The sequence below is a fragment of the Seriola lalandi genome, unplaced genomic scaffold (genome assembly GCF_002814215.2).
Source record: "Seriola lalandi dorsalis isolate HSWRI2012SDOR001 ecotype SW California unplaced genomic scaffold, Sedor1 jcf7180002054323, whole genome shotgun sequence".
NCBI lineage: Eukaryota > Metazoa > Chordata > Actinopteri > Carangiformes > Carangidae > Seriola > Seriola lalandi.
The window spans coordinates 16,759-43,905 of NW_019524876.1; the positions used below are offsets into that span (position 1 = coordinate 16,759).

At 40.6% G+C, this 27,147-nt stretch overlaps 1 protein-coding gene across 1 annotated transcript in view; it reads right to left on the bottom strand.

The window, feature by feature from the left end:
• Nucleotides 1-10,184: 10,184 nt before the first annotated feature.
• Nucleotides 10,185-27,147, bottom strand: part of khdrbs3 (KH domain containing, RNA binding, signal transduction associated 3) — a 95,763-nt gene continuing 78,800 nt past the window's right edge. Inside the window, exons 6-8 of the mRNA XM_023406982.2 lie at nt 26,531-26,613; nt 13,580-13,632; nt 10,185-11,398 (exon numbers count right to left, since the gene is read on the bottom strand). Coding sequence (XP_023262750.1) covers nt 11,307-11,398; nt 13,580-13,632; nt 26,531-26,613 — 228 coding nt within the window. The 3' untranslated portion in view covers nt 10,185-11,306. The remainder of the gene's footprint in view (nt 11,399-13,579; nt 13,633-26,530; nt 26,614-27,147) is intronic.

The following is a 27,147-nucleotide window of genomic DNA, read 5'->3' on the forward strand; positions in this document are numbered from 1 at the left end:
ATACCACAGAAGATTATTCAAAAGAAAACTGTGTATGTTTCGCCTCCCAGACGTATGCAAGATGCATTTTCACTGCTCAAGTCTGTGAAAGAAAGAGAAGCATTTCTGCCTCTTTTTATTTTTTATTTTTATTTTTTTTACAAAGACAGAGAAAAAAAGATGCAGCTGAGATAAACTTCAAATTTAAAGTATGGCACCGGGGCAAAACACCCACATACCACCACACAAAGCTTGATTTAATCCCGTGGTGAATTCCAATTTAAACAAAAAACTATGTGTATGTGGGTGGGAAGCCAGTGTGGGATCATAAATTGAATAATATATTATAGGATTATTATTCATGATGCTTTAATGCAGTGGTTCCAAACCTGGTCATAAGATAAATCTGTGTGTTTGGAAGGTGATTAAGAGGCCAACAAATGAGAATAAATTTAACGGTCTTTTTATTTTATGAGCTGATCCCCTTTTTTTTGGACATATCTGCTTGCAAACACAAACATGGATGTCAAATTATTTTATTTATATAGTGCCAAATCACAACAGAAGTTATATCAGGGCAATTTTCATATAGAGCAGGTCTGGACCGTCCTCTTTATAGTGTCTTATTACACAGTCCTGCCAGTGGTTTCACGCTATTCCACTGATCTACAGGTGGCAATAACTCACCAAGAAATATGGCACAGTGCCAGCAGAGGCAGAGAAGAGGAAGACTGCTAGCCAGTAAACATGAAATTCATGTTTCAAAACGGCCAAAAAAAAAATCAGCATTGCAAATATTTTATAAGGTGTTTGTCAGCCCTCAAGGATACACACAATATGTTTTGGTGGGAAACAAGTTTACAAGAAAACCGTGAAAATCCCGTTGAGTGGTTCAGTTCATTACAATGCAAGTATAACACAGTATGTAATTAATCACTGTGTTGCAGTGTTGCACTATGTTACTGTACTGTAGTAACTGTGTGTAGTTACATTCAACAAAGTTTAAAGTGCATGGCAGTTATTTACACAATCTTTCTATTCAATATATCACACAGCTGGACTTTGCAAGAGACTGTGTATCTGAAGGAGATGTTATAAGCCTGTAAAGAAAAGTACTGAGTACTGTCAGAGGTCACAGAGAGGTCAAACACCCAGGGGTTTCCTCTTCTGTTGTTATGAAACTATGTAATCAACATTATCAGGCTGACCTCGAGTAACAAAGAAAAAAAAAAAGTGGTAGAAAGTTAGAAGACAAAAATTAGTAGGTCAGTCTGAAGCAGAGGATGAAAGAGCATGAAATCCTCCACTGCCCTGCCAGAAACAAGGCACAGATGGACAATCCCGGGGGTCAGGAAGTCCATCTCTGTACCTTTATTCCGAGGGCACGAGGAGAGGAGCGCTGACAGTTTCATCATCTCATCCGACACTGATGTAACGCTAAAACTGAGACATGTTCTGAGACGTGTTGCCCAGGGGATTGCTCCGAAGACTGAGACAAAATCAGTGCCTGCTGCACCACAGAAACAGGCATCTGGAGTTCTTCAGGTCTAATTTTGTAATGAGGCAGCCTTTATAATGGCTTTATAAGTTATAATTAATTATTTTAATATCAGATGGTAAATAATCTATTAATGCTTTAAAGGTCCCATATAGTATAAAGTGCCATTTCCATGACCTTTTTGATTATAGATCAGGTCTAGGTTCTATATTAATACAATGAAAGGATCAAAGCCTCAGTCCACAGAGAAATGCACACAGCCTGTATTCAGACACTGAGCCTTAAAACCAGCCGTCAGGACTTCTTGAACTTTGTGATGTCACAACAAAGCAGTCACCACTCAGCCATGCCTGAAGCCCCGCCCACCTGGACCCACCATCCAACCTTGCAGGATTTGGTTTCTCTGAGTGTTTTACCTGAAATCTGCTATATTTTTATTCTGTCAGAAAACGGTCAGCCAATCAGAAGAAAGGCTCAGAGCCTCCTCTCCTCTGATTGGCTCACCGACTAGTTGTTACTAGAGCTCCAGAGAGAAGCCTGAGAGAGGAGATGTAAAACTACACCGAGATGGTTTTTGGTTCTTGAAACCACAAATATATCTTCCTATGGATCAACACTTCAAATAAAACACAGGAAAAGTGTAAAACATTGAGCTTTATTTATAAACCATTACTAAGGGTCAAGTCATTAATGATGATTTTTTTTAAAACCCTTCTCAGTCTGGGGTTGTAAATGAGCAGGAGGTGGTAGGATCTTGTTAGAAAATAACTAAAGTCTGCAAAGGGCCACTGAGGGGCACATCCAGGCCAAGGTTATTAAATGATCCACAAAGTGTCCTTCCTGGACCGCGGCGGGGGCAGACTGTTTCCTAACGATCTGCAGGTTTAGTGGCACCTGCTGCCCCCTCAGCGTGGCCCTGTTTACTGCTGACTGCTTGTGTGGAGTGCAAAGGATAGGTGGGAAATTAAGGTGTGGTAACCAGTCACACCTGACATCTGTCTTGGAGACTTCTATATTTTATCTTTTGTTTGGTGGAGATGGAGAACCTGTTTCCATACAGCCAATCATACCATCTCATATCATATCTCATTTCAAACCATATTTGCTTATGCAAATAGCAGTAACAATGCCGGTCTACCACAGGCAGACGGTCACACTGAGCCAGACAGCAGCTGCTGCACGAACACAAAGAGCCACAACAACCTGTGTGAGCTTTCCTGCTGCAGTCCTCTTCTCGTCTCACTTACAAACACGTCTCGTCCTGCATCTTAACTTGTTGAACGAGCCACCAAACAAACATTCACCAAGGAAAAGTGCACTGCCGACAGTAGTTTGCATGCTAGATGGCTGATTAGCTGGTCAGCTGCAGCTTGTAAAAGTACCTGCAAATATCACCTGGGTGCAATTAGATGCTGGTGTGGCCCCGTCTGCCTGTCTGGCATGTAGCTACAGCACAACTTTGTTTACACTCATTTGGTGCAATATATTTGTGCTCTGTCATTACGCTGATGTTGTTGCTCCTGTGTAAGTACACTCTAATTTCCCACTTAAAATATTCTACCTAAGCTAATACAATACACATTACAAGTTAATACACTTCTTTTAGAGCAGTGTGAAGTGTAGCAGCACATCGATTCTTTCCTCCAGAGTTAAGGCGTAGTGGCTGAATGAGGACGTTTTAAATGCCAAACATGCTCAGGTTAACAGGAGCCAAATGTCATTTTGAAGGTCAGTGTTCCATCAGTGGAAAGAGGTGTTAAGGTAAACACTAAAGGTGATGGGCTTTTAACTTTTGCTCATGGTGGTGTCTTTGCAATATCCTCTCACCCTATGAGTCTATTCGTATTGGTGGTGGCAATAGGATAGCATAATTTCTGTGTTATTTCATTTTGAGCACACTGCCCGTTTATATTGCTTATATCTCCCCGTATGCACCGAAAGCATAAACAATTGTTTTAATCTCCCGGCGCTGCTGGTTTGCAGAGAATATTTACGTTGAGACTATTTACGCTCCCTCGCTGCTGCTGCTGCAACTGCAATGAAAGGCGAACAATACAGTAGAGGTGGGACTGAATAATCACCTCAACGCATCAGTTTATTAACCAGGCTGACCAGTGGAAAAGCCAGCCTCAGCCTCACACTGGGGTTTATTGGGGAAATATAGTCTGTTTCTATTCCAACCTGATGGATATTTGTTTGTGATGCAGTGCAACACACAGGCCCAGGCTCACCTTTACGGCGCCCGGAGGAGCGCACAATCCCGTTAAAGATTCTGGTCTCAACAGCCATTTTTCCGTGCTGATGAATAAATAAAAATTAGATAAGAAATTCATTGTCTGCAATGGCGTGTGTCAGGCGTAATTGATCCAGCGAGGCTGAAAGCGCTCGCTCAACTGGGCCGTTATGATTTCTCGCTCGCTCGTATCACGGCTGCCTTTGACCTATTAAAAACAACAACCCCCTTTTTGTCTGTTTTTGTTTTTGTTTATATCTGTAGATGTATTGATGGTGGTGGTGGTGGTGGTGGTGGGGGGGGGGGGCATGAACAGATGGACTTTAATCTCAAATTTCACACAGCTGAGAAACAACTTCAAAGTGGAACGGCCTGAAGGATGGAAGCAGAGAGAGAGAGAAAGAGCGAGAGAGAGAGAGGAAAAGAAAAAGCAGAAAGAATAAAGAACAGCAGCATTTACATGAGGAGAGAGATGTATCCAAGGCGGCAGTGGAGGGGGACATACAATATTTAAAAGGTTGGAGACTGAGACAGCCTTTGCAACACAAACTTGTTTGAGCTGTAAGTATCATTTCAAGGGCGTATCAAGGTAAATAATATCCCTGCAGTGGTGAGGTTTTGAAGTTAGAAAAACATGCCAACTGCCAAAGCTCCTCATGAGCTTCCCCCCATCGGAGCCAATAACACTATATTTAGTTCAGACTTCAGTACGCAGTGTCGATCCTCAACAGTCCGGACAGTCAAATTGCCTTTATGATTTGTTTCCCCAACGTGACACACCTGGTGAACACACACTGAGTCAGTGCTGCACAATCACAACTCATTATTGCTCACTCTTTTTTTTTTTTTTTATCAGCAAGAGGAAAACTTTATTACTGCATCTGCATCTACAACCTAAACATGTATTTACTTACAGACTGAGTTGAGTTTAACGAATGACAGCACATGGAAATTATACAGAAACATGAGGTACAATATGCACAATTGGTACACAGCATATGGTGGACAGGTATGTATACTGACTTTGCATACACATGTATTTAAAAAGTTTTGTTTTTCAGTGTTGTTCTAAACTGCTATCTTTCCTCTACAAAGACTTTGTGTGCACCTGTTCTCACCTTGTGTTCCCCTTTGGTGTCGCCCCCCCCCAGCCCCCCCCAGCCTTTTGTCTACCTGTGGCTGATTTTTCTTGTTGTTTTTGTTTCTTTGAAAGCCTCTGATATTTTTTTAATATTTGCTTTTCTCCCCTGGCGTCTAATCTGATACCCTTGCTTTTATTTCTCTCGCTCGTTTTCTTCATCTCTTGTTCGCAGATTTGGCTAAAATGCTAATTATATAAGTGATTATACTTCCAAGATAAATAAGGAATAATGATTATGTCGTCGTCATCGTCGTCGTTGTCGTCATCGTCGTCTCCATTGCCGGGCATCGCATTAGTGGAACATTCTCTCTCCCTTATTATTGCTATTATTCACCCCTGTTCACTCAAGGCCCTGTAATAATCGATCCTTCACAATCTGAGGCTCCACTTAGCAAGCGACGCACACTGACCCCTGGTCACATTAGTGCTCACTACTAAAGGAGACAGAGGGACACTTCAACATTGATCAGGGCGTTTTAATCTCAGCAAGATTAAGAGCCCTCCAGTTAATTACAGAACAAAAGGCAGGAGGAGGCCGCTTTAGATCCTGAACATGATTAAGAGGAACACAAGTGGATAAGCACACTTCACATATCAAAAAGCTGTTGCTTCAAAAAAAAAAATTTGCGAAAAGAAAAAAAGATCAGGTATAAGAGCATGTAAAATTAAAAGAAGATTGGTGGATTTAATTAGCTTTGGGAAGAGCCAGGCTAGCTCTTTCACCCTGCTCCCAGTTTTGATGCTAAGCTAAGCTAACCAGATGCTATATATTCAGGAGTGTGTGGGTGGGATTTGTTCATATTGGATTGAGAATGAAGGTAACACAAGCAAAGAATCCCAAAACTCATTATATCTTCATTTAAATGTTGCCACACTGATATGTGCGTGGAAATACGTGACGGCTAAGCCCCGCCCACTTTAAAGCAGCAAGAAAAGAATGGACAAAACTGTTCAAACTGTGGCAGAACAACATGTGGGGACTCAATGCTCGTATTAAGAAAGTGAGAGAACAGGATTTCTGGGCTTTTAAGCTATTTCTAATTTCCTCTGAATCCTTTTAAAATCACCTCCAGTGGTCCCTGTACCCATTGATCTGTATTCTAGTGTTGGAATGAACTTGTCTCCCAGTGAAAGATCACTACATCCTCCTCTGTATGCATTCTTAATCAAATAAGCTGCTATTCCTTTATTAACTCGGACAAGCTCACTTCAGATAAGCCTGTCGTTTTAAGCCACTTCAGAGGAGGAATCAGCCCCTGGGGGTGATGAGAGTTGACTCCCAGAGCCTGAGATGCAAGCTTTAGGTTGCCATGTTATTGTCTGAGGCTTGGCCCGAGGCTCCAGAGAGAATCACTCCCTCTAATGGAAAACTATTGTCTGCCACTAAGGGCATACAACTGTGCGGAATACGGATCAGCCTATCTGGACTTATGCACAAGACAGAATGAAGCTCTCCATCCGATAGAAAGCTATTTTGGAATTGTAATATCCACTGAAGTCGATTCTGATTAAACAATACATCTGGAACAGACTTACTCTGGTCTGTGGCAGAGTGGTGCTTTCCAGCACCATGGTAATTCACACAGGAAACCAAAAAAGCAGCATAAATGAAGGAAGAAAGAAAAAACATCCAGCAATGGCAACTAAACATCCAAAACTGTCATAACAATGCAAGAATAAGGCACTCGGTGAATTATGTATTCATTGGAGTCAATAGGATATAGGTTAATGAGCACAACAATATGACTTTAGAAGTGTCTCTGCTAGAAATACGATGTCATTCTCTTACTGCATTATTTATTTACTCACCCTCCCTCGTAGGCGACGGTTAATGCCTAATGTAAGAGGTAGACACATTCCCTCTAACAAGTGAATCAAGAAAAGACATGAGGCAGGTTCACAGTCAGTTCAGAGCACTCCTGTGTTTATGTAAAATGTACACAGAGCCAGTGAAGCTCTGAGATAAATATTCTCCGACAGATCGTCCCAGAGGATGAGGAACTCCATTTACCTCACGGGTTTCCTCTCTCACTCCCTTTCTCCTGGAAATGACGATGTGTGATATATGTATTATAGCCCCCCCATCCCACCCACCCCAACCCCCCCATCCATCTCAACAGGTCCATCCACATGTCGTCCCCCGCAGGATTCACCTCAGTCTAGACTGTGAAAATTTGAAAGTCCACTGTTTGACCGGAGAGGGGGGAGGGGAGGGGGAGGGGGAGGGGGTATCCCTTGTGAAACTGGATGACGGCCTTTACAGGATTCTGTTTGACATTGTGCAGACTTCAACGTTTGGAGGGAAGCTCGTGTATGGTTCGTCAAGTCTATTGAGAAAGGACAGAAGAGAAAGAAGAACAATATGAGCTTCAGCAAAGACGAAATAAAGAAAGCAAAGCATTGGGGGAAATTTAGTCCTTTGTCACATTCTCTCAGCTGCACTTCAAGGTTCTTTTTTTGGGGCTAACGCAATCAGGCGTTACATGTCTCCACTTAATACAAGCGCGGGGAGTCATTTTCAAACTGTAGCAACAAGGACCTCGTTGTGGTTCATATGACAACAGAGTGCTCTTATACAAAATTTGTCGAGGTACAAAGCGAGGCAGAGAGTCCGGCGGGACACGAATCCCCTTGAGGGGATTGTGGGAGGGTATAACAGGAAAGCTTGAGGGGTCGAGCCTCCAAAATGGGGGGCGATTCTGAAGGATTTCACAAGCTCCAGAAAGATATTTTCAACGTTAAACATCCATCAAGAGAACATCAAGTTGCCTTAAAGTCACATTAATATTTGATATGCCATGATAACGCTGTGTCCTCCCGTAGAATATTTCATTTTTGTACTTCCTAAGGGTTTTTAAATCGACACCCAAACAGGTTAGACCATCATTTGTGAATTCCCTCAAAGGGTCAGCCCGTCATCTGAGAGGATTTCTTCCAGATGAAGGGGTAACCCTCGCCCTAAACCTTTAACCCCGCTGTTATATATAACTGCTTGTATGGTATAGTTTAGATCAATACTTATGATCATATATCTTTTAATTAAGTGAATGAACTTGAGTTTGGCTGCATTTTTCTGTGGACGTCATGAAACCTTTTGAAGAAATCAGTAGCCAATCTCAGCCAAACTCAAAATTATTTTTGACCCTCACTGGATTTTCTGTTCATTATGTTTACAAATATAAAATCATCAGACGGCAGAGACATAGCATGAGTCTTTTAATAACTGAAAGAATTTAATTTACATTGATTTCAATCAATGGCATTCATTTAAAGAATCTAGAAGCGTTGCCAATTTTGATGTTTTCCCTTATTCTAGTATATTGTCATGTTTAAATGCAGAAACTCGCATCATTCACATCAATACATGTGATCATACACATTTTAATAAGTGAATGAGTGAGTGAATGAACACTAAAATGAAGCAAAAGCCCATTTTATCTTGGAACCTTTGAAGAATACCGAAAGGTTGCCAGATTCAACCTTCAAGCTTTTAATTTCTTTGATCCTTATTTGAAAGATCCTGTATATTTTAAATGTGCAAAATCATCAGAAATGTCATGGACATAACTCTCTTCTTACTGAAAGAGCCATAAAATTAGGCTTTTGTGGAACCTTTTTCGGGAACCCCTAAGATTCGTCAGCTCAAACCTTCAAACATTAAAACATTTTTTTTACCCTTATTAACCCCATATATTCTGCCCCATATATTATCATGTTTACATCCGAAGAATCCACAAATTAATTCCTTGTACTGCATAAGTTAAGATAACTACAAAACAACACTGAAATTAAGCTAGCGTCCATCTTTCTGCGTTCTTCTTGGACTCGTTTCAAGAATCCCCAACGGTCGCCAGATCTTTACCCCTTGAAGCTTTTTAACACTTATTTGACAACTCAAATTCATTATATTATTGTATCTACATGTCAAAAGTCACCACAAAGATCACAGACATAACACCTTTTATTATTAAAAGTTTAATATTTTTATATTTTTGAGTTGATTTCTAAGAACCTTTTCAAGAGTTCCCAAGGTTCTTCCGATCCAGCCTTGAAGCTCAGAATAATTATGACTCATATTTGATCCCATAATTTAGATATAATTTAATGTTTTTCATGGAAAATCGTAAACACCTAACAAAATGCAGAAAACAACATACCTTTAGCACCAGTGAGGTAACTGGACAGATGACCTGGTGTAGCTGGGACATCGGCCTAGAAAGGAATATAAACGACAAGATGACCATGCAAGTTCACAACAAAACTTATTTCACAACTAATAATATGAAAGCAGCATCAAGACACATAATATTTTATGTTTCAATTATTGTAACAGAGGATATATTTTATCAAAGTCTTAGGATAAAGTTATTTTACTATACATTTCGTTGACATATTACTGCTATTTATCACACTTTTTTACAGTTTTTTTGTTACAGGTTATCTAATTATTCCCAGCTTTGTGTCTAGATTACGGACTTAACAGAGACAGGAAAACATTACATTTAAGTTTAGAGAGGGTTTATGAGCAACTACGTTAGGGGAGAGGTTAAACTGGGTCAGGTTGTTTACCTTGTGGGATGGAGGTCTTTTTAAACAGCTACTGCCATCCTCTCTCTGCGGAGGTCAGCTGGGGGTCATTTAGAGTCTCTTTAATGGACGGGGCAAAGGCAGGCTCTTTAAACGACTGAGAGAGGGTCACATGACCGGAGGAGAACAGAAAGAGCAAAACAAGAAGAGAGAGAAAATCCCCCCCACCCCCGTACCGAACTGAACAAGGCCTAGAGGAGGTCAAGGAGGCTTTCATGCGGCGCTACGAGCCGTTTCTGTCAGGGTAAACACTCCGAAAGTTAATGTGTGTTTACTGATGATGCTTGACGTGATCAGCGTTTCGCTTCACATTGAATTATATGAACAAACAGAGTGGATAGAGTTTCAAGAGCGGCGATGTCGCTATCGCTAAATCCTCTAAATCTCAGTCAGAGAGATTTCCCACAAAAATGCATCACATGGCGTTCAAATACAAATAGGAAACCATTCTTATCAGATTACCAAGGTCATCTAGAAGGTCAAAAAACAGCCATTTGCTGTTTGCACTGTTTGTAAGTATTTTCTATAATGCCATCTTGCTACCACATTGGATTTTATGCAAGAACATATGATGCTTTATTTTGTTTTTCGCTTGGTTAAATTGAAATCCATTGTAGTTTAATTCCTTACAGGCTGGACTGTCGTGACGTAATAATCCAAACATATCTGGCTTTTTCATTTGGGATTGTTAGTTTAAATTATAAGTCTTTTTTATGAGTCCATAATTATTCGCTCCAACACAAGTGTTTTCTTTCAAAACGTTTATTCAGCATCAACAAAGAGGAAAATATTAAAGGGCTTACATAAGCTCAAAATCAATATAGTTGAACAAACTCCTAAATGGAAATGATTACCAATTCACCAGCATGTGAATTAGAATCTTAAAATTATGCCTACAAAGTCAGAAAAATATCTTGGTTTAAATCAGGAAATGACATCAAAATTACTTATTTAGAGCATCTAAAAAAAAAAAAAAAAAAAAAAATCACAAAAATTAAAAAGCTCTTGGACTGTTTTTCAGCTCTGGTTAATCGGTGTACATAATGTATGAGCAGCTATTTATAGATGTATTAAAGTGGATGTTTGGGGGCATAATCATGAACACAACTACATAGGCTTTTCAGAATAAAACAGCTGACGATATCCACAGTTGCACACCATGCTTTTATAAGCCCTTTAACACTAAAGAACTATTATTTTACAAAAAGGAGGAAACAGCAATACAATATGTATACAGTTTGACTTTTTCTCTTTTTCAGTTTGTAAATGTTCAATTTACAAGGGACACAATTTCACCAATTACCCCTCAGAAAAAATATCTACAGTACTGCACTTTTCCTAGAACTAAGCTACTACATTTTAAAGTGATCAACCACGCAGTTCAAGGTTTAAAGAATAGAGGGTGATAAATTGAGTCGCGCCGGCAGCTGTGTAAGAAACATCGTATCAAACAGCTTATAGTGTTTTACTAATCATTACTGAGTAAAACAGCTTGATACAAGGCCATTCTTCACAATCACAATCAGTTGAGAGAGAAACTTAATGTACTATGGAGTCTTTCTTAACCTCAACGTCCAGTTTCTCCAAGAGGAAAAAGATAGATTACCTTAATTGCTCTACACATTTTACCCACTGGGAGTATGTTTTTATGATCACAGGGATTATTCTTTTTTGAAAACCAGTATTTACTAATTCATCGTCTTGCTATCTGCGTTTCATTCGTTTTATTATTATTATTATTGTTATTATTATTATTATTATTTTTTGTGGTTTAGTTTTCAATTCTAAAAAGGTGGGAGCGTCCATAAAAAATCCATTACTTGGGTTGAAACAGCCATGAGGACTCAGGTGCAGGTTGTATAAACAGTTCAATATCTGGAGTATGGCTGCTCTCTGTACACTCCCTTGGCTGCTCGTGCCGACGGTGCCTTGCCGCGATTGTTTGCCCACTCTTCCTGACCTGATTAAGAAGAAAAGAGAAGAAGCAGATGGAGAGGGATTACAGAGGTGTTATAGTATACTCAAGCTCTATGCAAATGTTGTAAATGCGCTCCCTTCGATGAAATAAATGCAGCAGTAAGTCGCCAGCGCTTTGAATGTCTGGTATTGATGTGGCTCGTAATAACAAAAGCGCCGTTGCAAGCCGTGAATACAAACGGCGACTCGCACCAAGATGCTTGACTTTCACCTGGAAAGATGCATCTCAGATAATTGAATGAGAGGATCAAATAGCTACTTGAAAAGGACCCGTTTAGTGGCTCCCAGCAAAAAGGTCACAATTACCATTAGCCCAAATCAGCCCCCGTTCACCCCCTGGTACTGTCAATGTGAAAGTGCCAGTATCGATGGCACCCTTTGTCTGATCTTCAGCCAGCGCCGAGACTTCCCTAGAGCTGAGGCTCACAAAGGGTTGTGTTTTTTTCTGGGTACAGGCTCTCTGTTGGCAGCACACAGCCAATACCCCTTAATTAAACCTGTCACCCTTTCACTGACAGTCACTTTAAAGAAATAGACCAAGGTAACCTTGTGTTACCTTGAACAAGGATGCACATCAGCACTGTTTATCTGTTTTGTTTGAACTGTCGCCTTCTCTGTGCGTGACCCGAGCGGCAGCAGGTTTTTTAAAATGTATTTTATGTGCACGCACCCCCCTAATGAGTTGAAGTTGCTCAGCTCTTCCACTTTGTGTGGTCAGAAAAGTTGGGAAAGTTTTTATTTCCCTACGACTTAACTTCTAAAAACACATTCAGATCTCTGCAGCATTAAAAGAACACACATAGGTGTTTAATGATGCAGAAGACACTCAGTTGTTTCTAACACAGGGAAATGATGCATTGCCGAAATTAAAATGTAACTATGTTTTCTGTTTGCATTCGGTCACTGACTGTCTGAGAGCTGGATTAAAACTCAAAGGTTTTCTCAGTTACAACAATCTGTCCTGATATCTGAAGCAGCTTTGACGGAATAGTTTGTTTTAGAGAATTAAATGGGACACAACACAGTGTAAATATCTGCCACAAACACATGTATCAAATCATTTTAGTTTTAGGTTTATTGACAATGTTCTATACACACACACACACACACCCACACACACACACACACACATATCACATTTTGAATCTGACCCCTGTCGTTATGACTAGAAATTTTTGTTGCAGCAACATCATAGTCAAAGTAACAGGTAACAAGTATGAAGCTAATACGTCGGGTTGTTTCTGTGCAGCCTGTATTCCTTCCTGGCTACACATATCTAGTTCTGGCATTTGACCAGTCATCACCTAGGTTGTTATCAAGGATGCAAGTGGTTGGCCAAGTATTATCCAGTTCATACAGGAGCTGCACCTACATTAGTAGTGACGGATCAACCTTCAGCTGCACAGCAGCATGGCCGTCTGTACCGTACTGTATATTAGCTCTTCTGTCATTCGAGTGCTGCGGCAGAAATGACCTTGGCCCACTTTTCACTGTATCTGACAGTAAGCTGACACAGGACTTTTGAACATTATCTTAGTGCTGTTAACTTTGTCTGAACTCCGTGGCAACTGGAGCCATCGACACGTCTTTTCAGACACGATTAACATCTTCCAAACTAAAGACCAGTTTTATTTAAAGTGGCCTCAAACACAAAGCTGTTCTGTTGAGCCGATTGCATCAGAATCAGACAAACAAACTGGAGTCACCTGGAATTAAAAAAGAAGTTGTTATCATTCCTCCGGTGTATTAAATGTGGCGGCGGCTGGGGGAAGGAAGACTTGGATTGTGGATTATCCTCTAAATTTAACTAAGCATGATAAAGCTGATAATAAGAGATAAAGAGATAAAGAGATATAGTTTTCTAGGATGAGCATTAATGCAGACATCATTGTATTCTGCTGGTCTGTTGCCTTATCTGTGTCTGTCTCTGAGTTTGTTAATTGCTCTTGAGTTTGGGTGGCACTACTCAAACCCAATTAGCCAGATGAACTGAAGCAGTATTTGATTATTATGGACTTTTGAGATGTGTCTAAGACATCATTCAATTACCCAGGTGCTATGGCAACTGAGATGAAGCCAGCAGTGCAGAGTCAGGGACTATAAATTGATATTGTTCTGACAACTGACAGAAGATATATTGCAGGAGAAGAGGTCGGCAACTCACCATATGAATCATACGATTCCCCACTGTGTCCGTATTCATAGTAGTCATCTGAGCTGTAAACAAACAGAACAGCGAGATGAATATAAGAATAAACATGAAAGAAGGGAAAAAAATACATTCTGTATCAAACTAATTGCACTTATCAACAAATAAATGGAAAGTGACTTATTTTCTGTATTATTGGAGAACACCAAAGTCAAATGCTATCACATATCACATATGCAGTTATTTACACAGTGGTAACAAAGAAAAACACACAGGAAGTGTTTTGTCAGATATACTCTGTTGGATATAAAAGTAAAAAAACAAAAAAACAAAACAAACAAGAGGCAGCTTTCAATCTTTCAAAAGTTCGGCCACATTTGTGGTTCTACAAGGCAATTTCCTCCAGCGCATTTCTGCACCAACCTCCAGTTCCATATCAGTGCATATGGAGATCTATGAGAGGTGGCAACTTTAATGAAAAATAAAAAGACGGGGAGGTGAGTTGCATAGCGGTTCATTTCTCGCTTACTTATTTATTTCTTTATTTGCGGTTGCCGGTGAGATGCTGACAGAACAATCCTGCGTCAGTATCATCCAGTAACAGCGCTATCATTCAAGAGAGGCAATTCATCATAAGGCTGCCACTGAGCCGACACCAGCCATCACAGCTGGGTCCTCTCCGCCTGCCTGTCAGTCAGTCTGTCAGCGACAGCAGCACCTCTCTGCTCTCCGGATTAGAGAGCTGTAGGCACCATCCAAAGTGCCAACACACCACATCAACACCGCCCGACTGCTGAGGGCAAAAAGGTGACAGTAATGACACACCAGTGTGGGAGTAACGAATTACATTTTGCTCTTGTTACTGTAATGGAGTAGCTTTTCGCGGTGTGATCTTCAAAAGCCGAACCGAGGCCCAAGAGTCAGGGTTGAGACACTCCACTCATATATCAGATTACAGCAGTTTGCAGCACTCCAGGAAATCAATTTCTACAAATTCAGTCTGCTATTGAGTCTGCTTTTCTCTGGGCAGTTCATCTACCACATGAAAAGAAGCCAAACCATCGTGAAAAAGTAATTTTTAATCTTCACAGATTCACAATTTTCATTAATCCTACCTCTTTATATATTCTGATAAATTCACGGTCACAGTGAAGATGTAGCTCTTTGTGTTTCCTCCATTACTTTTCATAAAGTGCCATCATATGTTTGTATGAAGATAGAGTAGGCTATTTGACTTAATGACATTACACAGCACATATTCCATTAAATGTTTTGTGTTCATTTTGTAGAAAAATAAGCTTTAATCCTGCCAAAGTCCATGGACAAACTTAAAAAATAAATGTTATGCTAAATGCTAAAAATTGGCAAAATGATAAAGCTAAACTCCTGCTGTGTGTTAGCTAGCATACTGGCTAACCTGCTTTATTTGTCTTCTAGTTTCATTCATTCAAACTAAATTAGGACGAAACAGCCGCTGTCCAACTTAAAGGATCCGTCTTCACCTAAATTCAACAGAAGTGAACTGAATTTCAGTTGTTTAAATAAAATAATTTAAAAAAAAGAACTGCAACACATCTTTCCAGAAACAGTTCTCCTGTTATTCTGAATAATCCAAACAACACGCTGTCAACAGTTGTTTTTAGCAGACAGTAGCTCCAGCTCAAACTTCTCACAGTGTGTTCGGTGGATTAGACACTGGGACATTGTGTCTTGCACAAAACTTTACTTTGACTTTTTTTATTTACTTTTTTTAAATATAATTGCTTTGAGCATCGCAAGTAAAACTGGATTCACCTCCACTGTATTAGTGTATAGTGTAATGCATATGCATATTTAAATATATTTGAATATACACGCTGATCATTGTTTTTACGTCTGTTTATTTATATGAATACATATCTGAATGTATAATTAGATCAGAAAAATTTAGTATCTTTGCTGTTAATGCCTTGATCTAAATGTGACTTCCTACATAAATGAAGTGTATAAATACTTTGGGGTGGAGGCGAAAAAAATCTCAGAAACACAAACATTCATACCTGCGCAACACAACTGTAACATTTTCTAGACGAGTCAAGGTAAGTGAAAAAAAACTGCTTCCTTGTAATCTGAGAGAATTGATCCTTTCTTCAGCGTCCGCCCCACCACTGATAATGCCTCTCAACAGCGAGCGCATGACAAACTGATTGGCTCTTTCATTGTTTTCTGCAACATTTTCTTGGTGAGGATGAACAAGACAACATGACCAATTGAGGACAGTGGGAGGAATCATTTTAAGAGCACTGTAGCGGCTCAATGAGACATGAGACAGCTCCCTAAAGAGGCTTGTGCCTTAAGTCAGGCTTAGCATAAATTTTACACAGTCCATAATTCAACTGCAAACAATGCCAAGCCAGCAGGAGCAAACAAGGCTCCCCCCCCCCTCCCCTCGTGCTAATGTAGTCTCCCTGCAAGAAGCTAGGCCAGCTGCTGTTTCTCTGAGCGCGAGGTTTCCAGTCAGCCCTCGTGGCTGAGGTGCCACTGTGCATCTGCCACGGATGTCAAGTCGCTGCAATATCCTTGACAACACTCATTGGCCGACAGAGACAGAGAGAGAGGGAGACAGAGAGACATGTGACAACTGAATGCATGTTTTGGCTCGTCATGTTGTGTACCCCGAGACAAGCCCTGACAGGATACTAAATAATTAGATTTCACACTATGCTAAAACGCGGGGGGGGGGCGACGACTCCATCTTTGAAATAAACATAAATTTTTATGAATGTCAGAAAATCAATTTGCCACAATTCACAGGTGCTTGCAGACATATTGTGAAGTATGAGAAACATTGGATTATTTTGGGCTCTCCTGTACAGCTCTGTCATATTCAGCAATAAAAAACATCCAGATAACACAAATCAGGACACTACACCTCTCTGCTAACACCATCTCAGAGGCTTGCTTACATGCTGTATGCTGTCAGCATTTCCCCCCACAATTTACTTCCTATACATTTATTTCACAAACAAACTGGGAGCCAAGATTCCTGTAAAAGCTCACTTAACCCTTTACACTTCTCTGTTGCTAAAGGTAGAAAAGACCAATAAAAGCAGCCAGTACAGACCCGCTCTTTGCACAAAGGAGAAGAGTGCAAAAGCTGTTAGGCGCCTCTAATTTCTGAGGTGACATTTTATCAATATTGCTACACAACTTCTCTCCGTAGTTACCTTCTCTTCTCAATTACAGAGACTGGTGAGTCATAAGACGCGTCCTGAAGGTCAGAGATTCTGGTAAAATTCTACTTCGTGTGGTCAAAGGTTTGTCAGAATCGAACTGCCCTACAGCACGTCCAACATCGACTCGGTCTCTGTAGGCTGTATATATGGAATTTAAAGATTTGAACTGAACATCTTTTATTTATTAAAGCTATACAGTAAAGATTTTCAGTGTAAAGTGAAGTTCTAATGGGAAGGGATACTTGGTGAGAAAAGGTGTTTTATTATGTTATTTGGCAATTTAGAAGAATTTTATTAGTATTACCAAAACGATCAACCTCCAAATGCGACATGAGCAGATCATTGAAAAATGTTGTTTTTTTTTATATAATTTTTGGATTTTATATAAAAATGTTAGTGAAAACTAGAAGGTCACTCAGAGAGCGCAGACCTCCGCCAAGACCAAGGTCAAACAACATACACCAGACTTCAGATAAAAATTCAAATTCATGCTAAATGATCCAGAGCTGCACCAAAATCTAATGGGTTCGTCCTTGGTCCACGCCTCCGCCGAGTTTGGTGTAAATCGGTTCAGTCATTTTTTGCCTAATCCTGCTGACAAACTAACAAACAAACAAACAAACAAACAGACACGAGTGAAAACATGATTTCCTTGGTGGAGGAAATTATTCGTTTAATATAGGTCAAGTTTGCGATACTGTTGGCTAAAGTGACGGACCAATTCATCTCTATCATTTATCTTAGCATTTAGCTCTTTAGCATTAAACATGAAGTTAACTCCCTGCTGCTAAAACAGGATTCATTGTAATTTTTTTAAATTGACAAATGTTAACAGCAAGAAATCTTTACGTGCTGTACTGCCTGATCACAATAGGATGATATACTTGATATACTGTATCTCCACATAAAACTGTATCATCACGCAGATGAAACATTAAAGCTCTGGTCACTGGATGGTTGATGTGAGATAAAAGAAAAAACTTTAACCTGAAAACCTCTCCTCTGCCTCAGAACCATAACCTTGTACATTTTTTACATTTATCATCATTGATCCCAAATCACAGCCTCACCGAGCCAGACGTGTGCAGCTGGCTGCATGAACACGAGCATGAGCTGAGGTGCCCTGGGAGGATAGATCTCACTCGAGACATCGCCCTGTCATAGGTGCGAAAGTGCTTTGACTTTCTAAATAGGTCGGCTTTTGATTTGACATTCATTAGCAGAAGGCATCCGCTGCTTTGTGTCTCCCTCAACTTCACTGGCCAAGAAGAATAAGAAGAAGAAGAAGAAGAAGAAGAGTGGGGGGGGACGACAAAAAAAAATCTGTCTGAAGCGCCGGCGAGGAGAGACAAACACAACACATATTAGATAAGTGTGTCTCTTTCATCAGGCATCTGATTCCAGGCCTACTTTTCCACAGGTAAAGACCCTGCCTCTCCGGCACATCTGTCTTCTCTGTAAATGCGTTGTCTTAACCACTGATGTTTGCCGTTCCTGGGCATTTACGAAACAGATGGCAGTGTTAAATCTGCATGATGCAGTACATGTCCCCGGTGGACTTTGTTTTCTTACATTGCCATTACTCTTCCAGTCCTCTGTGATAAATTTGAAGAAATCTTGTAGGACATTGCGAACAGAGGCTGCAGAGGTAGTAACACGTCGCCGCTCTGATGTGGAGAGAGAGGCTGCTTTTCTTCTGTTAGCCTCCTTCTTGCATTTTGCATACTTTAACTGATCATGACTGCAAATCCTTCCTCGACGCCTCTTGTGTAATCATGTTTTTCATTCATTCTGAGCACAAGGTTGAAAAAGTAGAAAAAAGCGAAAGAAAAAAAAAGCCCCACACTGAATGCTCTGATTATGTGGCTCAGTGGTGATTTCCACAGACAACAATACAATGAAAATGGATGAAAAAAAATAAAATTGCAGAACTAACTTTTTTTTTTTCTTTTCTTTTTTTTCCCACCTTTTTAGTATGAAATGAAGCTCAAATAATTTCAAATGGAAACTTCCTTATGGATACACTGGTGATTGCTAAATGTGGAGGCTGATTGCAAAGCTATCTCCGCTGCTGACCCCCCGCTGAAGAGTCACAAAGAGGGACAAAATGGCCTACGGCAAAGATTTGACTTTATAAATGAGTTCTTCTTTCTGGTGTTGAGCGGACCACTTATGCTACTTTTTTTTTTCTTCTTTTTTTGGGGGGGTGGGAGTACATGAAATCATCCTTCAGGGAAAATACCGCCTCTTCAAGTCGAATCAGTCCGCGGTGTTCTTTCTGATCTGAAGACCCGTATGTATCTGGAATCTGTGAGAGACTTTGTTATGTCTTATTGAAAGAGCATTAAATTTACAACATGCCAATCTTTGTCTTGAGACAGAGAGAGAGGCGTAAATCCCGCCCTGCGTCCCCTCAGATGGTCCAATTCCCGCCACAGCACCTGTCACTCATCTTGACAAACTGTCTCCTTTGAAAACACACGCATCGAGGTACCCGGCATCTGTGAAGCAACGGCAAGGTCTTTTAGAAGCAGACGGCAAACACAGCCAATCTGTACTACGAATACAAAAAGAAATAAAAAAAAATACAATGCATTGCCTTAAATTGATGTTGTCTGCCTTAAGGCTCTGACACGACAAGCTGGCCTCGAATCAGCAGCATTCAGAAAGGCCGAGGAGCAAACGATTAGCATCGCCTGACGATTGAAGACAAAGCTGTGGCGAACTAACTGCAAACATGTACGTTCATCCTGGGTCAATACGAGAGGACAGAACAAGTCAGTACTCTAGCATCTATAATTCAATAACACAAACAAAAACTGGCCTCCCATTATAACCCCCACTGTGAATCTACTGTAAATGGTTTTCATTATGTACTTGGAATATACAGTTTTTACTTTGCACACGGGAAAAAGAACTCTAAACAAACGGTCAACTCTAGAAAGGTCAAACTGATGCAGAGGGTTACGATAACACTACAATACATATGGATTGAAATGAGTTTGTGGTTCCCAGAGGAGGAATCGTACCGACTTTCGGTGACCCCCTGACGAAGCATATCATCAAAGCCATGAGCTCTTTGGTCTCACCCTGCTTGACATCTTGAAAACTATTCTTATCAGTAGATTTCTGTTTATCAGCGCATAGACGGTTCGGCTTTTAATGTGGATTTATTTCGAGTCATAGAAAATACAGTAATTCCAGTGGACTTATGGGCGTTCACTTTCGGTGGATGGAGCTCTGCCGGTTATTCCCAGCGGGTCTCGGCTAGTGACTAAGAGTGACGAGGCCTTTGTTGTTAGAGCAGTCTACCTACTGATGTCAGAACGGCGGCTTCATTAGCGTCTTAAAACATTATTTTATTGGAAAGCTTTTATGAATGTTTGATATGTTTTTGTGTTTTTATTTTTCCTCAATTCATATATGAAGCTATAAGTTTATAACATGCAGGAAACCCATAGTAAAATTTGTATGTGCACATATATTAAAACACATCTATGTGATGAATTATGGTATATAGCCTGTGGTCTAACATATATATAGTATGTTAATGACATATCTTTAATTCATACATGCAATTTCATCAAAACAACATACATGTGCTGTATATAATATCGACATATACTGACAAGCTTTGGGGTCGATATCTATTAGTAGTACAACTATCGTCTCGCTGAACCGTCTCCAAATTTCACTTCTCCATTACTGACTGCTGAGCTGCCTTGATGACCAGCTTACCACTGGCAGCACCATAGATGTAAAGCCGTGTAGACAGATCATAAACTCCCTGTCCCTACTTCTGTATTCACTGCCCCCTGTGGTACTTTGCTGGGAGACCCCGATGATTCACCGCTGTAATGACCACGTTTTATAGCAGAGAGCTGGATGCTCTGTGGTATTTCTTTATGTTACAGCAGTACGCAGAGAGCTACAAGCATACCTGTGAATGTACCTTAGCATTAGCTATTGTTAGCCACCTCCGGCCCTCCCTTTGTGTTGTATAATGAGTGTTCTTGTCTGTGTGCGCACACAGAAAGATTCTACATTGACAGAACTGTCAAGGAAGTTGAAACTGTTTGATATCTTGCTTTTCAGTGTTTGATAATGAGGTGTTTCTGACGACGATCCGACGGAAATATTCACACCTCAGCTCCTGCAGATGTATTATAGTCTTTTTGCAGCGTTTTGCAGTATAAAAAATGAGTAACTAGCCCCAAAATGATTTGCTGAATAATAGTCAGACTGGAGGTTTGTGTGTGCATGCTGGTGTTGAGGCTCTTTTGAGCAATTGATCCTAGACTGCAACACAGAGAAACTTAAAAATCCAGCCACTCTCCTCCTCTGTTCTCCTCCTCTGTGTCTGTCTTCTTGTACTAAGATTTACAGTTGTTCCTCAGGGATGCGTCTGCCCTTTAAAACGCTGTCACACAGCTATCCGTGTACCCGCGGGCCTCTGGGATCTAGCCTACGATGTAGCGTACCAAAGCAAGGTGCAAGGGAAGGTGCGAGGTGTCGGCAGCCGGCAGTCTCTGAGGTGTCAAGTACGAAATAATGCTTTGATCGTGCCGGAGCTACAAGAGAGACGACCTCGCCGTGACCTCAGCGAGTGTCCGGCCAGGGCTGTGCCACAGCTGTCATCCCTCTCATTTCCCTACAGAGACATCACCTTCTCTCTGCTAATAAAATTAGAGACGCTCTCCACACAAGCAGCCTCCTCCAGCCTCCTTGACCTTAGCACTCGATTGGTACCTAACTGCTGCGGCTCCCGATAAACTCTCCCGAGATGAAACCCCTCCGCCGCATCTCCAAAACAGACGGTAGCTCAGTACTCTGTGGTGGATAAACACAGTGAGTGGAGGCTGTGATCTGGGAGCTGCCATGGCTGTCATGCTGAGGTAGCTTTCCACGAGGTTCCCCGAGGCGTCAGCTCTCTTCTGAAAGATTTAAATGTTGTGAAATGTCTTCAGGGCGTCGAGAAACTGCTTTTTAGTTTAAGTCTCATGTCTTAAGGTTGTGAGTGCCTTATTTGCCTTTCAAATTTGATTACGTCTAAATTACTCAATTCTAGCTGCTCTGTGTGACAGGATGTGTACAGTATAGTTACACAGGTTGTCTTGTCTCATTTGTCAGTGGGTAATGTTTTTTATTTTATTTAATTTTGTGTACGGTAATGTGCAGCATCACATTTTGTATCAGTTTAAAACAACAGAGAACATTAAGATTTTATCATCTTCACTGTTCAGCAGCGACACAAAGATGTAAAGTAACGGAGTTTATGGACTCGAGTTCTGCAGCGAAGTACAACGTTAAAACCACTATGAGAATAATTTTATATAATATTATTATTGAAACTATTTAGTAGCTAAAGATTTATAGTAGCTTTTAAGTAAATTACCCAACTGTGATTCAGACGACTATATTATAATTTTTATTAATTTATGCCTCAACTAGTTACTTTGTAAAATGCTACAAAATCATTCTATCAACTCATGAGGTTTTATTGTTGCTGTAAACAAAGACAATTAGGACAAAGTCATAGGACGAAATAAATGATTTTGTCCTAATAAGTACTTTTGCTTTTCAACACTGACGTACATTTTTCGGCTAAGAATACTAAAACCAAAAACATAAAATTTTAAGTTTGCGTACATCTATACTCAAACTTGCTATTTTGAGTATGGCAACATGCAGTGCAGTATAAATACCCAGATGGGGGTAAAATGATGGACACTTCTCACCCTCAATGGGCGCCATCTTGGCTACGTAGAGGAAGGGGAGGGACCTCCAACGTATTTTCAAACTTGTGAAAACAGGAAGCGAAGAAGGAGGACGACACGTCGCACAAGGGCACGGTTGAAATCCACACACTATGCCAGTGATTACACTGTGTACACAGCGTACTATATGTCAGCGCACTGACTGAAATATCCAATTTGAGACACAGCGTTTGACTTTTAATGGAGAATCTTTTTTTTTGTTGCATGGTATCTAGTTCTTAAGCATCAGTAGCGCTCGGGGGCAGTGTTTTTAATACCTTTGTTTACTGCATACGTTACCTGTAATCGCTACAGGACTAGGTTTATCAGGACTGTAATGAACTAATTTTCAATTTAAACTAAACTAATTTAAATTTAATTCAGACGATTTCAGAAAACGATCGTTTGCAGTTTTACCAAATCTAATAATCACATCATATTCTGATGGTAATTTATTAATTTAGCACCAGTACATGGTCTTTTTGTCTGGAAGAGCTAAAACAGCTCTGATTTTTTTTTTAAAGATTAAAGTGGAATAAACCCTCAGTTTAGTGCAGATTTAATTTTTCCACTGATAAAACACTGCATGTAAGTGAGATGTTATCCACGGTGGTTAGATCATGCTTATCTTACTTACTTGCTTAATTATTTGACTGACTCGCCAAACCGTGATCACCACCCACAGCCGACTGAATTGCATGTTACATGGAATATATATTTCAAGTTAATGAAGGTATCAGTAAATCCACTGATGCAGCATTACAGGCAGCCTCTAACACCCCCCTCCTTCTTTCTCTCCTTTCGTGTTCACAAATGGCAGGCCTGTTTCTAGCATAAGCCATCGGGGTAATACCATGACAGAGAGACTGTAAATTGTTCTGCTTGTTATCCTCCGGCAACTGAAATCCTGCCACGCAGTCAGAGCTCAGATTGGTGAGTAGGAGCTCCTTAGGCTGCGAGAAACATTGTTAGGAGAGCCTTCTTGTCCACACACAAACACACACACACACACACACACACACACACACACACACACACACACACACACACACACACACACACTCTCCTCGAGGTCCTGCAGCAGCTGGGACCTGCTATGACTTTCCTCAGGCTCGGGATGAAAATAAGGCACCTTTGTCCATCATAAAGCTAAATAGGATTGTGACTATGAAGAGGAAGCTGCGGAGGGAGGCACGGTATTATGTTGCAGTATTATTCCCTGTTCTTAAAATGCAATAATTAAAGGTAATGAGCGGATTACTATGGACACATAATATGCACTGTAATATGATCCTGTGGTTTGGAATAGAAGTATTTAAAGGTCCCATATTGTATAAAGTGAGACTTTCAAGTCTGTTTTGATTATAAAGCAGGTCTAGGTTCTATATTAATACTGTGAAAGTATCAAAGCCTCAGTCCACAGAGGAATACACACAGCCTGGATTCAGAAACTGAGCCTTAAAACGAGTCGTCAGGACTTCTCCTACTTTGTGATGTCACAACAAAGCAGTCACCGCTCTCAGCCAATCCCAAAGCCCTGCCCACCTGGACCCAGCGTCTAACTTTGCAGGATTTGGTTTTACCTGAGAGTTGCTATATATTTTTATTCTATTACTCAGAAAACAGTCGGTCAGAAGAGAGGAGGCTCAGAGGCTCAGAGCCTCCTCTCTTCTGATTGGCTCACCAACCTGTTGTTACTAGAGCTCCAGAGAGAAGCCTGAGAGAGGAGATGTAAAACTACACTGAGACGGTTTTTGGTTCTTAAAACCACAAATATATCTTCTTTAGGCTCAACACTTCAAAAATAAAGTGTTTGTGGACACACCGTGAAAAAGATCAATCCCAGGCCGATCATATCACTGAAGTGCTGTGTTAAGCTTGTATAATTGTGTACATGCATAATGTGAGCCTGCACTAACAGTAACTTTTCATCCAAATCCAGGACGCAGGACAGAAAACAAGAGAAGAAGTAAGTGAATCAGCTGTCTCTGGAGGCGCATACTTAGCTGTCTGGTCCCTATTAGTTGCTTCGTCTCCCACCAGATAACAGACATGAAAATCTCTTTGAGTCGACCCAGCCTCCAGCCTTTACATGATGGACTCCATTTTTCTTCTGTGCTGCCACCAGAGCCCCCTCCACACCACCCCTCCCCCTCTGTGCTTTGCTTTCCTTTTAAAACAAATAGCTGCAGATTCCTGAGGCAGACCTGCATCCACCAAGCGAGCATCTCTATACCACTTCATGATACATCCCTCGGTGTGTTAGAGGAAGAGGAATGCTTGTACGTGTGGGTGTGTGAACTGCCCCCCCTCCTCCTCCAAAAAAAGAGAGATAGCACAAAAGATGGATGAAGCCTGGGTGACATACATCCTGACACCTCCACAAAAGAAAAAACTGACCACTCTACTTACAAAAGCCAAGGGACAGAATAATGATTTTTTTTTTCCTCTTTTCTTCTCTGTGTCTGTTTTCCTTTTTTCCTGTCGCTGCCAATACAATCCAATTTCTGACACACTAAATGTGGCAACTATCATTCTTTCTTTGAAGTGGCACACAGGCATACATAAATGCGGCACATTGTGCGCTGATGAAATACAGTGGGACACCAACAAACCAGAGCGAAAGCCTTTGACCTTGTGTGGCTTGGAGAGTGTGATAGCTCCCTGGATATAAGAAAATCAATATTCTGCATTTAGCCGTGCAGGACCTTCGGTTATATGGAGCAACATACCACTAAGACTGTTTGTCTTGCATTGACACGGGAAACACATTGAGGAAAATGCACCTCAGGCCAGATGTTTTTAAGGGCGATTAAAACGAAGATAATACATTTAACATAATGAGCTGCAATTAATTCCCCTGAGGCTGCAAGGGAGCGGTTTACTTTTAAGGCCAAACTGGAATTAGTCAATGTTAAATTCTGCTTCTTTTCAGTTAATCTGAAAGACCAACTCAAAGGTCAATCAAAACATTTCACACCTCACAAGAAACCTCACTAACAGGAAGTGTTCTTTAGAGTTTTAGAAGAAAATGAGCATGAATGACTCCTAACGGCTCAGGCGCCATAATCCAGCTGCTCTCAACCCTCAAGAATCTCAATTTTACCTTGTATTGTCTTATATTTACTGAAGCCCAATGGCCAGACAGCAGCAAACCTCACACGACCTCAGATGCAGTTCATAAACTTGACTTTGAAAGACATTGATACAACTCAGTACATATTCAAGTGCTCTTTAATCCAGTGCACTGCTACGAACTCTGAAGCATGATAACAAGATAACTCAGTACGCTCAGTTAACACTTTATCAGTTACACCTGGCTCAAACTAATGCAACAGTAAATCCTAACTTCATCAAGGCCATAACGTTTTGTTGAGTGTGTTGATTCTTGATTCTACTGTATGTGTCAGTGTGGAGGCTGATGCAGTTGAATTGTATTGCATCGTACAAAGAGGTTTGTTATCTGCCCTTCATTCATCTTCATTCATTTAAGTCAGGCGGATAAAATAATGGAAACACATGATTGTAAATTCTGAATTCTATCACCACACAGAATATTAATGTTGGATCGTTTTTTAATTGATTCAATCACTACATTTTTGAAGGCCGACATGTTGTATATTACTTATCTCTGTTACAGATGTTGTAGTGAATGCATTAGCATGCATTAATATATAATCTCTAGCTCTTTAGCTGCTAAATGTTCCACTATGTTCAACAGAAAACAGCTGTCAGCAGCTGGAAATGAGGTTGATGAGAGCACTGAGAGAGAAGCAAAAATAAAACCAAAACAATGAGCTGAAACAGCCTAAAACGCACCCTAAGGCTGAGAGGAGCTGGAGAGTCAGGTGATTAATTATCTGTGGGTTCGTCATGATTGTTACCTTTCACATTACACAGTCATTTGACCCATTATTAATATAAAAATACTGATTAGTTCAGCTTTGATTTTAAGTCAATTCCTGGAGCTTTAGGAAAAAAACTGCAGAACTTACTTTTGTCCTTGATTACTGTAGTTGTTGTCGTACGATTCATATCCCTGGTCATCATAAGCCGTTCCGTAGCCATCGTCATATTCCTGAGGAAGCACAGATAAAATGCAAAGGTTAGGTGAGGCACAAAAGGCAGACCACCAGTAAACATTTTGACAGCGAAGAGATGTTGATATGACAACCTGTGCAACATCACAAACCTGTTGAAATGTAGAGTGAAGAGGTCGAACAGACATAAGTAGAGAAGGAGCAGCTTTGTGCTTTCTGATGTCAGTTTACGACTATTTCTGGAGGACGATTAAATGAGAACTATTACCAAATCATGGTTTTATATTACGGATTGTATTCCTATCCATCAAATTCTTATAGGGTATCTTTTTGAAAAGACATTGCAGTGCACAGAAGCCTTCAACTTAGCACAGATATAGGTCAAACTGCTTCTTCTGCGGCTGTTGAAATAGCAGCCCATATGCAGCGGCATTAAAGTGCCAACTGCAGCCCTGCCCTTGTCTCTGTGTCAATTGACTGACAGTAGGATGTAAAGACTCTCGCTGTGGCTACGTTTCATCACCACCTCAAAGGATGAGCCTTGAACATCTGTTTGTGCTCCAGCAATCTGC